Below are 14,403 nucleotides of genomic sequence, written 5' to 3'. Positions count from 1 at the left end.
TTTTCCAATAGTAGTTTTAATATGTAAATTATATACTAATGATAATGATTTATTCGTTGTAAAATAAAAAAATAGATATATTACCCACATTGATTTGATATGTTTAAGCAGAAATGGTAGCAAAATAATCATTTAAATGTTTATCGTCCTCGTCACGTTTAGGACACTCCGAATTGCATTTTCATCCTTATGTCGTGTTATATATGTTTAATATAATATATTTAATAGATTGACACTTAAGACGTTGGGGGAAATGCATTGCTGTTTTGTATATTACATTTAACACATTTTGCTTCCTCTATTATTATGTACAATTTTTAAGCTAGTTGTTTGTAGTAGCTAACGTTAGCTAGGTGCAGAAGTGATACCGCTGGTGTTCTACAGGTGGCGGTAACGAGCCCCACGAGGTCTACCTTTACCGACGAATTAGAAGAACAGGAAGTTGAACAGGTAAACCCTGGAGAAACAATGCTTATGGGTCCGAGTCGCGTCTTAGTTTCATTTTCTCACTTGCTCGCGCAGTAAATGGATTTGTTCTGGGTGTAAACATCTCTAACCTTCTTTCCGCTCCGGGGGATTGAACATGGCGATAGCAAACGTCGCGACAGAGTATGTTTTCTCAGATTTCCTCCTGAAAGAACCGAGCAATGAGGGCAAGTATAAGGGCGCGCGCCTGGACCTGGCTCTGGATAAGCTGGTGCTGTGTATTGCAGTGGGTCTGCCGCTGCTACTCATCTCTCTGGCCTTCGCTCAGGAGGTTTCAGTCGGTAATTTACACACGTTTAACTTCACCGTTTCTTTACACACGACAGCGGTTTCACATTTCTACACGCTATTGTTTGTTTTCCAGGCAGAGGTTAGTTGGTAAACCATAAACACGTGCTGAAACAGTACCATACAGACTCTTTTCATTATCTATCTATCTATCTATCTATCTATCTATCTATCTATCTATCTATCTATCTATCTATCTATCAAGGAATACCGGTTAATATTATAAAAGTATGCGTGTTTATTTTTTTTTTTTTAACGAATCTGTTTTCTCCAATTTATTTCTAAAAACACCACCATAATAGTGTGTCAGTCTGGATTTTAAAGACTAAATCTATCTATCTATCTATCTATCTATCTATCTATCATCTATCTATCTATCTATCTATCTATCTATCTATCTATCTATCTATCTATCTATCTATCTATCTATCTATCTATCTATCTATCTATCTATCTATCTATCTATCTATCTATCTATCTATGAAATGGAATACCGGTTAATATTATAAAAGTATGTGGTTTCTTTTTTTTTTTTTTTTTTCCAAACGAATCTGTTTTGTCAATATTATTTTCAAGAACAACACCATAATACTGTGTCAGTCTGGATTTTAAGGACGAAATCAATCCAATCTAATCTAATCAATCTAATCCATCCATCCATCCATCCATCTATGAAAAGGAATACCGGTTAATATTATAAAAGTATGCGGTTTCTTTTTTTTTCTTTTTTTTTTTTTCTTTACGAATCTGTTTTCTCAATTAAATTTCCAAGAACAACATAATAGTGTGTCGGTCTGGATTTTAAGCACGAAATCAATCTAATCTAATCTAATCTATCTATCTATCTATCTATCTATCTATCTATCTATCTATCTATCTATCTATCTATCTATCTATATATCATCTATTTATTTAAGAAAAGGAATACCGGTTAATATTATAAAAGTATGTGTTTTTTTTGTTTTTTTTTAAACAAATCTGTTTTGTCAATATAATTTTCAAGAACACCACCATAATACTGTGTCAGTCTGGATTTTAAAGACTAAATCGACACCAAAACCTCTTAGAAGTATTCAAATTCAAGCGTTTGTGTTGTGTGAAAACATCCCAGTGTTTTGTTCTTCATCTGAGAAGGTCGTAATTGTGCATCGATGACATCACCGGGGGACGTTGAAAATATGGCATTCGATGTACGATATATATCGTGCACGCACGTACATTACACGATAAAGTCTAGTAGATTAGACGCGTGCGTTCTGTCCCTGTACGATTCAGTCCGATAAACTGCATTTAGAATGAACACGAAATTTAAGATGTACAGGCAGAAAGTGTGTACATGTAAAAGTGCCATTTCTTTCTTTTCTTTTTTTCCAAAATCAGCTGTTTAAAAATATATTACAAATGTATATTATAAATGTAATATTTAAAAAAATTCTGATTTCATTTGCATTTTGGTAACAGCCAAATTATCTATTTGAATAATTCATTGTAATTGACTGATTAAATTTGCCTCAAAAGATGATGCACACTTTTAGAAACAAAAGTCAAGTTTATTTCTATAAGCTTTTTTCACATTATCTCAAAGCAGCTTTACAGAATTTAACAGTTAAGGTGAATGGTGTGTATTTATCCCTGATGAGCAGCCATGGTGACTGTGGCAAGGAAAAAACCCCTTAGATGTTATGAGGAAGAAACTTCGAGAGGAACCAGACTCAAAAGGGGAACCCATTTTCATTTGGGTGACATCAAGAGTGTGATTATAGTCTTTAAAACAATACAGAACACTGAAGAGAGAGAACTAACATGAGCACTGAAATGTAAGATTATGAGTAATGATCTTTCTACAGTCAGTTGAGGTTGTGGAACCAGGAGCTACTGAGCAACTCATAAAATAGCATTTAAGATCATCACAGATCCAAAACCAGATTCTCCAGAAATGTCAGAGCCTTTAAACACTTAAAAAGGTTCAGTGTCCAAACTCCACATGAGGTGGAATCTATAAAGCTTTATAAAAGGTAAAAAATGCCCATAAAGGGTAAACAATCTATTTAAACTTATTGGAAAAGTAAAACTAATGTGGCACTGCTATGACCACCACAGAGAAGATTTTTAGGAGTCAGATGTCCACGGTAGTCCTTAATGTACCAGCACAATTACACACTCAGCAAAGTATTGTCTAATAATTGATAAAATCCAACAAAACAAAAAAAATCTACATTTGATATTTGTCCCCTATGTGCAGGAGGTTTAATGCCAAGTGTCAATCTAACATAGGAAGTGAAAACTGTATCAAACATAAAGGAAACTGAACTGATCTCAATTCTCCAGCATCGTACATACACCATTTTTACGACGTCTGTAACGTAGAGGAGAAATCAGAGCAACTTCCCAGAATGCACTGCAGCCGCAGGACGGGTAGACTATCGGGTGACGGGCGCGTTTAGACGCTTTTGGAGGCTGGTGTGTTTGATGAGGATGTGAGAAAGCTGGGCAGATTAAAGGATTAAAGCATGCTGCATTGTTCTTTTTTTTATGTATAGCGCAAACTGGGGCCAAATCCCCGTGGCTCTATTATGAGGAGCTGGTCAAGTGGGTAATGTAAGAAAATCGTCTGGTCTGACGTGTCGATCAAAGAAGTCAAATCACATCTCTGCGGTAACAAGTACTCTTTTACAGAGCATTGTTTATTTCGGGGTTTTTTCGTAGGTTCTTTTTTTGCCTGGATTTTGTCCGGCTACAATTCTGCTCGAAAATCTCAAGAAATCTTGAACAACCGCAATTCTATTGATTTGATCTATCAAGCACATATATCATCCATTGCACGTTTGAATTCGGTTAGGTACAAGATGTTTACTTCACACCTGCCTCCTTTCACCTCCCTCCAGAGTCGCTGCTGCAAATCACATGCAAACTCTGTCGATATTTCAATTGCAAATGAGTCACAAATTCTGCATTTTCAGAGCCCTGGTTCAAAGAGGGTGTGATATTTCAGCAGTATGTTTCATAACAGGATTTATTCCCACGACATTCCAGTAACTCGACCTTATTAAACACGTTACCGGAATTAGCCTAAGTGTCATGTTTCTTGTTTTTCAGGGACTCAGATCAGCTGCTTCTCTCCCACTAACTTCTCCTGGCGTCAGGCTGCGTTCGTGGACGCTTATTGCTGGGCAGATGTACGGAAACAGAACACAGGGGGACTTCCTCTCTCTATGCATAAGGTACTCGATTGACACTGTTTGGTCCAACACAGTTGTCTCTGTCTCTCACACACACACACACACACACACAAACCCACATGATACCAGGCTACGGTCATTTCCCTGGTTGAAGAAATCAGTAGGGGATTTTCAAAACAGGAGACGTGTCTGTTACTCAAGTAAATATCAGATCACTTCAGGTCAGGTCAAGCAGCAATTTAAAATGCTTACAATTCAAACTGCTCATGTTCACAACTGTTAATCATAATAATGTAGAATTTAGTGTACTGTTACACCCCAAATACATTTATATAAAGAGAGAGAGAGATAGGCTCCGCCCTCCACTCACGTACCGGCTCTCGTCCACGTGGCTACTGTCACATACATACTGTATCATTTCATCACGTTCTGTACAGCAGTGGTTCCCAACCCCCGGGTCGTGGGTCAGCTGGTACCGGGCCGCACAGAAAGAATACATAACTTACATTATTTCCGTTTTATTTATTATATGATTCTAAATGATTTTTTTTTGGGGGGGGGAAATAAAGGCCGGTCCGTGAAAATATTGTCTGACATTGGCGCAAAAAAATGTTGGGGACCGCAAATCTACAGTACTGTAAACTGCTCTGTGTTGCTAAACAAGCAGCACATTCACCACTATAAAATATATCCAAGTTTCATTTCTACATTATTGTCTCTTGAGAAGATTATACTGAAATGTGAGGGGTGTACTCACTTTTGTGAGTTACTGTATATACACATACACCACATAATATGCACTCAATCTAATCATTTAGACCATAATTAACAAAACCTTTCTCTCTCGTTCTCTGTTCCTCTCTCCTCCTTTTTGCTAGTTTTTTCCCTACATCCTCTTGTTAGTCGCCATGCTGGTGTACCTCCCAGCCCTGTTTTGGAGATTTACGGTGACTCCTAGTCTCTCCTCTGAGCTGACATTCATCATGGACGAGCTCGACCGCACTTACAACAGAGCCATCAAACTGGCCAAACGCCTCCACAGCAATCCCCCGCACTCTGACACACACAGGTATGCACACTAGTTTTAAAAAAGTTTGATTAAAAAATAAAAAAATAATTCGATTTCCATTCATTGCACTTTTTAATACATGAGTGTTGTGTGTGTGTGGTTTTAAGTACTATTATTATTTTCATTATAGAAAGAATATATATTATATTGTCCAACTTATGGGGGACTACAATATTTGTGAGCACGCTCATCCTTATTTATGTGTGTGTTCCTTTACAGCTCTGCTTCAGACCTGACCGAAAGCTGTTTTAAGTACCCGTTGGTGGAACAGTATCTGAAGACCAAGCGCTTATCTTACTGCCTGCTACTGCGCTACATACTGTGCCGAGCCTTCACCTTCCTGGCCCTGATCCTGGCCTGTATCTACTTGTGTTACTACATTCGTCTGTCTGTAACGGACGAGTTTCCGTGCAACATCCGCTCAGGTGTGCTGTTTAATGACTCGTCCGTACCCGATGCTCTGCAGTGCAAACTGGTGGCTGTGGGTGTGTTCCAGCTCCTCAGTTACATCAACCTTATCGTGTACTTCTTGCTGGCACCCACATGTGTGTACTCCATGCTGGTTCCTCTGAGGAGCTCGGCTGAATTCCTCAAACCTTACGAGAGGCTGCCCACGCTCGGGGTGATGGAGCTAGGACCCAGGGCGTGGAATGATCTGGCGTTGTACCTGCTGTTTCTGGAAGAGAACCTGAGTGAACTGAAAAGCTATAAGTTCTTGAAGGTGTGTATTCAGTCGTGTTCGAATCGAATGATCCTTTATGGATTCACGAAAACGCAATTTTTGGACTTTTGTCTTTTTATGCCGTTTTTATTTTTACATTTAGCGATATTTCTTATATCAATGAAATGATTTTTAATAATTAAATGTGTCCTTTTTAATAAGATTCCACCAAGCATTACAGTCGCATTGGTTACATTTGAGTTTCTTTAGAATTTCCAATTTTTCTAGCCTAAACCTCTCGTATGGTTTTTAGAAATCACAGTTATAAGTTTCTTTTTGAAGTCCTATTGAACCTGTATGTTTCACTCCCGGGTCCTTTGGCTCATCAGACACTAGAGATTTCCAGCCTATAAACTAATGCAGTGTGTGTGTTCCATGTGTAGGTATTAGAGCTCCTGAAGGAGTCTGGAGAGATGCAGTTTGACACCCTGGTCCTGCTTCAGTCACTTGGTCAGGTGAAAACGGACGTAGTGGATGGAAATCTGCAAAAGAACTCGCATGCAGAGACAAGCCTGGGGAAGAGTGGAGAAAACTGTATAGCGATGAAAGGTAAAGAAAAAGGAAATGGAAATGGTGCCAATGTTACCCTGATCTTTACCTTTGATACCCCAATCTTACCCTGATCACTATATTTACCCCTGATACCCTAATCTTACCCTGATCACTATCTTTACCCCTGATACCCCAATCTTACCCTGATCACCATCTTTACCCCTGATACCCCAATCTTACCCTGAATACTATCTTTACCCCTGATACCCCAATCTTACCCTGATCACTATCTTTACCCCTAAAACCCCAATCTTACCCTGATCAATATCTTTGACCCTGGTACCCCAATCTTACCATGATCACTATCTCTACCCCTGATACCCCAATTCTACCCTGATCACTATCTCTACCCCTGATACCCCAATCTTACCCTGATCACTATCTCTACCCCTGATACCCCAATCTTACCCTGATCACTATCTCTACCCCTGATACCCCAATCTTACCCTGATCTCTCCATATTTATATTTGAGCCCCTGTATTATATCCCGATTCCCCCAGATTTTACCCCTGCTACCCCAGGTTGATCCTTGATCTTTTTTATTTCTGATACCCCATTTTTATTTACCCCTGATTCCAGATTTGATTCCAATCTCCCATATTTTTCATATATACATATTTCCTCTCTATTTACCCCTGATATCACAAATTTACCCCTGATATCCTATTTTCTCCTGATCCCCAGATTTGATCCCCATTCCCTATATTTGACCCCAGACATCACATTTTTACCCCTGATTCCCAATTTTACTCCTGATCCTCCATATTCTTTTCCCACCCCCATATTTTATTTACATCACCCCAATTTTACCCCTGATACTGCAGTTTTACCCCTGGTCTCTATATTTAACCCTGACCCCCTTATTTAATCGGACCCCTTTTTGTGTGTTTTGCGTTTACTTGGTGTGTGTGTGTGTGTGTGTGTGTGTGTGTGTGTGTGTGTGTGTGTGTGTGTGTGTGTGTGTGTGTGTGTGTGTGTGTGTGTGTGTGTGTGTGTGTGTATACACATCAGTGTTTGCTCCACATGATCTAATGTTTTTGTTGGTGACTCGGCAGAAGTCTCCCCTCTGCTGACCGAAGACGGGACGCCTCGAGCCGATGCTGCTGTGCGCCAGAGAGTCACATGACGTGCCACAGTGTCACATGATGTCTATGTGGTTAAATGCAATGCTTAATGAGACGTCATGGACTGTGGTTCAGGAAGACAGTGGTTAATGGTACTTTATGATTGTGTGTGTGTGTGTGTGTGTGTGTGTGTGTGTGTGTGTGTGTAGCCCACATTGCTTCATTCAAATGCCACATTTACCTCATCTTTTTATGCATTATGATGGGCTGATATGTAAATGGGGTGTATATGTGGTCCGAATGCATAATGTACATAATGGTACACTGATATACATACAGATTAACATGGGGATCGAGAGTTCAGCATAAAAAAAAACCTGATTGGATTCTTTCCATCATTGCTCCTTTAACATCTTTTTAATAATTTATTCTTATTAAACTTCATCAGAAATGTTAATTCAGGGCCTCATTACCAGCATTGCTGTTTTCAGTAACCCCAGTGTCTCAACTCAGTGTCTCAACTCTGTCCCCATTATAGAACAACCCCCCTCGAACTCGTTTGTTTTGGAATATTTTAGTGTCTTCATTTTCTATAACTTGAATATTCTCTTTATTCTCTGGGAGTTTTTTGTTCTAATGGTAGCAGGTTCGTTCCTAACGGAAAATCCTTTCAAGCTAGCTAATTTATTACGGATTGTTTTATTTATTTATTTCCTTCAAGTTAGGGGAGGCTTAGGTGAGCGAAGTGCAACGCACAAAACGCAAACAACAAGCAAACCGTATAGAGGTAATGTTCAAATTCTCAGCAGGAATGAATGGTATTGTGTGTAAATGTTTTACATGTAAAAATAATTCAATGTGTCCATTGAATGTCCGGTGTCTCTGAAAACATCTTCATGAGACCACTGTTGTTGCAGTCGTATTTTTAAAGACGATTCACTAACAATGTATCTGTCTTTTTTTAAATGATTGCACTTAATCGGGATTTTGTACATCTTTGTATGCAGCGAAAAATCATGTTTTTTTGACGTCCTCCATTTTGGGTAAAGAATAAAAAAAATGGTGGTATTGCTGTTCTTATACAGATCATTATTCTGTACAAATAGACATAAAGTCACACTTTTTTTTAAATACTTGAACACTTTTTACTCTCGGATAATACATCTCATGGGAAAAAGAAAAAAAAGCAGAAAACTGAATTTTACTGGATAATGAAACTTCAAGAGGTTTATTTTAGTCACCTTTGATGTTTTGTAGAATTTCTGAAATGTAGTTATCTTTGATCTTGGGTTTTCTCTCTGATGGTACTGACAGGGTTTCAAAAATATGTACTATTTTTGTACTATTAATGTTCGAATTTGCCAGACAGTTTTGGTTTTATGTTCTAAAAAAAAACTGCATGCATGCGTGGGAATTTTATTTGTAATTTTTCTTTTTTTGTCAAAGATCTTTGGAATAAAATCCTGCACATTTTTTTACACCGTTGTGGATTTTGAAATTTTTTTTTTAGATAAAAAAAGAATGGATGCCTGTAAGATTCTTTATGCAATAGATTTCAGGTTTAAAATGTGTCTAGAGATGAGATGTGCCTCTATTTATGGCCCCATAGGGTAAATTCAGAGTAACAAAGAAAAGAGTAATTTAAATCCCTGTACAATAAAACATGGTATAACAAAAAATAAATTATAATAGAAACAATGAAATAACTCCGTGTGTATCTATGGACAAACGTTTGTTGGCAAGCTAATCCTAACTCTGACATATTTACTTTAAAATAACCTTCCACTCTTCTGGGAAGATGTTCCACTAGATTTTAGACATCACCAGGGTGTTAGTAAAGTGAGGTAACGAGGTAGGTGATGAGAGGAGGCCTGGGGTGCCGTCAGCGTTCCAATTCTTCCCCACGTTCACTTTTCAGTGGTTTAAACTGAAGCCATTTCATTAATTGTTTTTATTATTTTGTTATGTTGCAGCCTGATACTACAATCATTCTCATAGTTTTTTCCCTCATTAATCTACACTCAGACCCTTTCTCAGTACTTGGTTAAAGCAGCTTTGCCAACAATTACAGCCTCGAGTCTTTTTGGGTATGATGCAACAAGCTATTCACACTTGGATTGGAGGATTTTCTGCCATTGTTTGCAAAGCCCGTCAAGATCCATCATGTTGGACGGGAAGCGTCGGTGAACAGTCACGTTTAGGTCTCTCCAGAGATGTTTAATAGGGTTCAAGTCTGGCTGGACCATGCTAGGACTTTCACACAGTTGTCCCTAAGCCACTCCTGTGTTGTCTCGTCTGTGTGTTTAGGGAAGTTGTCATGTAGGAAGGTGAACGTTTGTCCCAGACTGAGGTCCTGAGCACTGTGGAACAGGCTTTTATTAATGATATATCTGTATGTTGCTCCATTCAGCTTTCCCTCAATCCTAATCAATCTCCTAATCCCTGCTGCTGAAAAACACCCCCACAGCATCATGATGCCCCCACAATGCTTCACAGTTTGGATGGTGCCTGTTTTCCTCCAGACAGGCCAAACAGTTACAGTAAATCTCGTTTTTATCAAAACAGAGAGTTGTTCCACAATGTCTGAAAGTCCTTCAGGTGCTTTTTTTGCAAACATCAAGGTTTTCATGTGTATTGCGGAGAGGCTTCCATCTAGCCGTTCTGCCATAAATCCCAGATTGTTGGAAGGCTGCATTGAGTGTTGTTCTTCTGGAACTTTTTTCCATCTCCACACAGGATCTCTAGAGAGATCAGTCGGAGTGACCACAGGGTTCTTCTTCACCAGCTCTTGAAAGAATCTTGGTTGTGCCACACTTCTTTCCTTTGAGAAGTATGGAGGCCACTGTGCCCCTGGGAATCTTTAGTGTGGCAGCAATTTCTTTTTAGCCTTCCAAGATCTGTACCTTGCAACATTCCTGTCTCTGACTTCTGCAGGCGGGTTCTTCTATAGAGAGGTGTGTGTCTTTCCAAATCATGTCCAGTCAATTTAATTTAATTAAGAAACATCTCAACAATGATAAATGATGTTTGAATACTTTTAGAATTTTTCCTAATGTAGATGTTCATTTTGTTTGTAGGATGATTTTGTGTGCAATGCTCCCAGAAACACTTCTGGAATTCATTTTCAAATTTATTTTCACATACAAAACCATACAGTACAACATATGATTATAATAATTGATATTATAAACAAAATAATATAATAAAATGCAAGTATTTATATAAATAATCAAACATATATAATATATACATATCAAAATCATTACTAAAATGTGGAGCACAGAGGTCAGGATTTCTTTTTAGAATTTAAAGAAAAATATAATACAAAAAAAGGTTTAATAAATATAGAAATAAAATACTGTGGAATACAGTATATATTTTTAATTAAATACAATTATATTAATATTTCAAATAATATAAACAATATTTTTTCATTATTTTCATTTTTAAATCTTTGCAACACTTTAATGCGCTGAAGTAAAGAATGACCTGAGGGGGGTCTGTAGTTGTGGGTTGAATGTTATATTAAATCGGGAATCGTGGTTGGCGTTAGATCAGAAAGCATGAAAGGAGGAATCCGGATCATTTCTTTTCACGAGCAGGAAATAAACACTCGCTTATCTGTAACAGCAAACAAATTTGCATTGTAATTACGTTCTCGGCTCAGCGCAGGAGTCGATATTAACAGAACAAAAGAGGTCGACAAGCCTGGAGATTTGCGTAGAGGTCAAGCTGCTTCACAGGTGATAATACTGATATAAAAATGTAAAAAAATAAAAATAAAAAAAGGGCCCAAAGCGCGGCGTAACGTCGTGTTTATCACCGGATTGGAACGAGTCTGGCCTGGCACGGGGTGATAGCGATTCTGTTAAACCTTTGTGCCTTTATAAGGTCGTGGAGATGCTGTAAAGCAAATTCGACTTTCAGATGGAAGTCAGGAGGGAGCTCTGATGCTGATGCTGAGTTTATACACTTCCTGTGAGCCAAAAACAGAAATGAATGTTGCACAAATCTCATGTTGTCAACATTTAAAACACCTATGATTTTCTCTATTAAAAATAAAGTTTATCCACTCAAAGCAACCAAAACCAAAAAATGTGGTCATTAAAGCAAATAAATTAAAACATCAGTTCCCACAACTACCCTTCAATTTTCTCTATTTTTTAACTTGATGCTATTCGAGGTTATAGATTTAGAACTTGATATATTTAAATCAAATTTTACATTTTTAAACTTGAACTATTTCATTATTTTTTTTGAAAATCCACCTCTGGTCCACCAAAAAGTTTGAGAACTACTGATTTCATATGAACACAACCTTCTTTGCTCATACAGAATAGACCCAGGGTGCCAATATTTGTGTGTATCTTAAATATTAAGTGAGTAATCCACATTAAAAATCCTTGTTGTTTTCATTCGATGGTGTTTTGTCCTGATATGTTTGTTTAGTTCTGTTTATTTCTGCTAGACTGATAGTAAAGCTAATTAAAAAAATGTGCTTATGATTCCCAGTTCCTAAGCCGTTGTGATGTGTTTACCATGGGAACGAATACCGCGATAAAAAAAAGAACAATGAAAATATGATCAGCCGTGCAACAGCTTATCACTACCAAGGGACTATCACTGACAAACTCTCTTTCATATTAGTTCTTCCCTGGACAGTCGTTGTCTTAGCATGGGGCGTGTGATAGTGAAGGTCACAAGCTCCTCAATACCTCCCCAAGCCAAAGATAAGTTGAAATTTACCTGACAAAAAAAACTAATATAGCAATTTCTGTTGTCCTTGTGGATTTGTTCACAGAGGCAACAATGAAGAAAAGTGTGCAGTCTTTTTTTCCAGACAAGGATGCAGAGTCCCCAGTACTCGAGTCAAGGACGCAGAAGTTCACAAGACAAAATGTCTAGACATGATAAATGACATTAGTATTGTATTGTAACATTTGTATTGTATTTTGCAGATAGCAAGTTGACAACCATCCTTAAAAAATCTATATAAAATATAATAACATTGTTTTGACATTTTGATAAAAAAGATATTTTGTTAATGTGAATATATAAGCATCTAGAATATGTAATTAATTATCTGTCATATAATAATTAAATTATATATGCATAAATTAAATATACAAACATTAAAAAGCATTGGAACGCAGCTTTGAATAACTTCCAGGTACAGTTTTCTTTGTTGCGTTTAATATATAATGCTTCTATTGCCATGGGTGACTTGCACACTTTTTCCTGCTGCTGGTTGACCTGCAATGTCCAAACTTTTGGCGGGCGGCTGTGTTATCTCGCTGTCATGCTAACCCTTAACTTGAGCAACCCAACTAACTGATAACGACATTCGTTGACAGTGAATTTCATTACTGATTATTATCAATTTTATCGATTATTTGTTGCAGCTCTAAACAAAACCAAGAAGAGTACCAGTAACAATATAAGGTTAAGTTGCACTCAAGGCGATCGCCTTGTTTGCCTAGAAACGGTGCTGTGGAAGCGCTCCCTTGATGGCAGCAGGATGAATGAACAGTTACTGGGATAATTAGGGTCTTCGATAATCTTGACTGAACTGAATTACAGAACCACTTGTCATCTTGTGTCTGTTTTGGGCGTGGGCAAGAATCCATTCAGAACAAAAAGCACATCATTCAAGTGCATTTGAAATCATATATAGAACAGACCCTGCTCGGGCGAGAAAACCAGTGTTCTGAAGAATTGTGGTGCATCTGTTAGCCAGCAAGTAGGATGCTACGTTTTTAGGTGGATCATCACTTCATCCCTGGGCGATGCATTGCAGAGAGCTCAGGCAGCCATGAACGATATCAGGTTTCCTTCGTCCGAAGAGCAGCCGAAAGCCAAGATCAATATAACAGGCTCTCTGAATCTGCAGTGCACTGAACAGAAAAAAGGGAAAAAAATGCTGGAAGGGTGAAAGCAGAAGAGTAACAGGTGAAAGGAAACACATCAGTCTACATCTCGGTCCGAGTCAGAAGTGAAGTGGAGCTCAGGCTGGACTTAATGAACAATTTCTCCACGTGAAACACAGCTACTCTTCCAGAACTGTTTCCCACAGGGCACACACACACACACACACACAATCTGCCATGCATTCCCATTTGCTTGGATGATAATATTAAATGTATTGTCTTCCCTCAGACTTCATTCACACTTCCATGCTCGGATTTAATTGTTTGGAAACAGTTCATGTACATTTCTCGATGCATGTCTGTTTACGATTGAATAAATGATTAATTCAAATAGCAAAACAACAATGAGAATTACAATTAATAAACAGAGTATCTGTTAAATAATCAACTTACACACAGTAGGAGGCAAAATAAATTTATTTAAGCTTGAAAATGAAACATTTCAACATGCATCAAATGAAATAAATAAGGAATAAATTCAACTCTATAGGTTGTGCTGTAAACAAAAAGAATCAACAATGAAGTATGAGCTACTTTTATGGTCCTATTTCAGTGTCAGTTGAAGTATTTTATTTTCCTAAATAGCAGTTAATATTAAAATAATAATAGAAAATCTATTTTTTGATAATTATATTATTGTTTCTATCCTTAATATCCTTAATAGTGTAAAAGTTCGTTCCTGTTCCAACAACATCCGAAGACTTTCATGTGGGGGAAAACCTACTGTTACACTGACGGCTGATTCATGAGACTCTATCCATCGATGTAGAAAACACCATAGAAACAATTATACATTTTTATTTATATTTATCAATAAGATTGGAAATTCATTGATTGAACATCGATGTGTATTTTATTTAAAAAAAATAGTTTACTGTGAGCAACTGCAACCCAACAATTTCCCCCATGAGATCAATAAAATATTCTGATTCTGAGATATTTCTATAGAAACAATAAAGTTTCAGTAAAAATGCTATGAAAGAAATCTGATTCAAGAATTCTAGTTTACAGCTAGGTTTCAGTGTATTACACGGTTATTAGCGAAGTGTAAAAAGAGAACCCATGGCAACGTCCATGCTCATGTTTAATCCACGTGATCAGATGTGATCAGAGCAG

General features: G+C 37.6%; 1 protein-coding gene across 1 annotated transcript; it reads left to right on the top strand.

The window, feature by feature from the left end:
- The first annotated feature begins 432 nt into the window (after nucleotides 1-432).
- On the top strand, nucleotides 433-8,537 carry panx1a (pannexin 1a). Its single transcript, XM_046834130.1, has 6 exons — nucleotides 433-767; nucleotides 3,871-3,995; nucleotides 4,832-5,022; nucleotides 5,242-5,743; nucleotides 6,127-6,292; nucleotides 7,352-8,537. Exons 1-6 carry the CDS (start codon nucleotides 584-586, stop codon nucleotides 7,420-7,422), a joined length of 1,239 nt encoding a protein of 412 aa, XP_046690086.1. The 5' UTR covers nucleotides 433-583; the 3' UTR covers nucleotides 7,423-8,537.
- The last annotated feature ends 5,866 nt before the right edge of the window (nucleotides 8,538-14,403 follow it).

The sequence above is a fragment of the Silurus meridionalis genome, chromosome 21, assembly GCF_014805685.1.
Source record: "Silurus meridionalis isolate SWU-2019-XX chromosome 21, ASM1480568v1, whole genome shotgun sequence".
Lineage (NCBI taxonomy): Eukaryota > Metazoa > Chordata > Actinopteri > Siluriformes > Siluridae > Silurus > Silurus meridionalis.
This window is presented reverse-complemented; position numbering and strand designations above follow the sequence as displayed.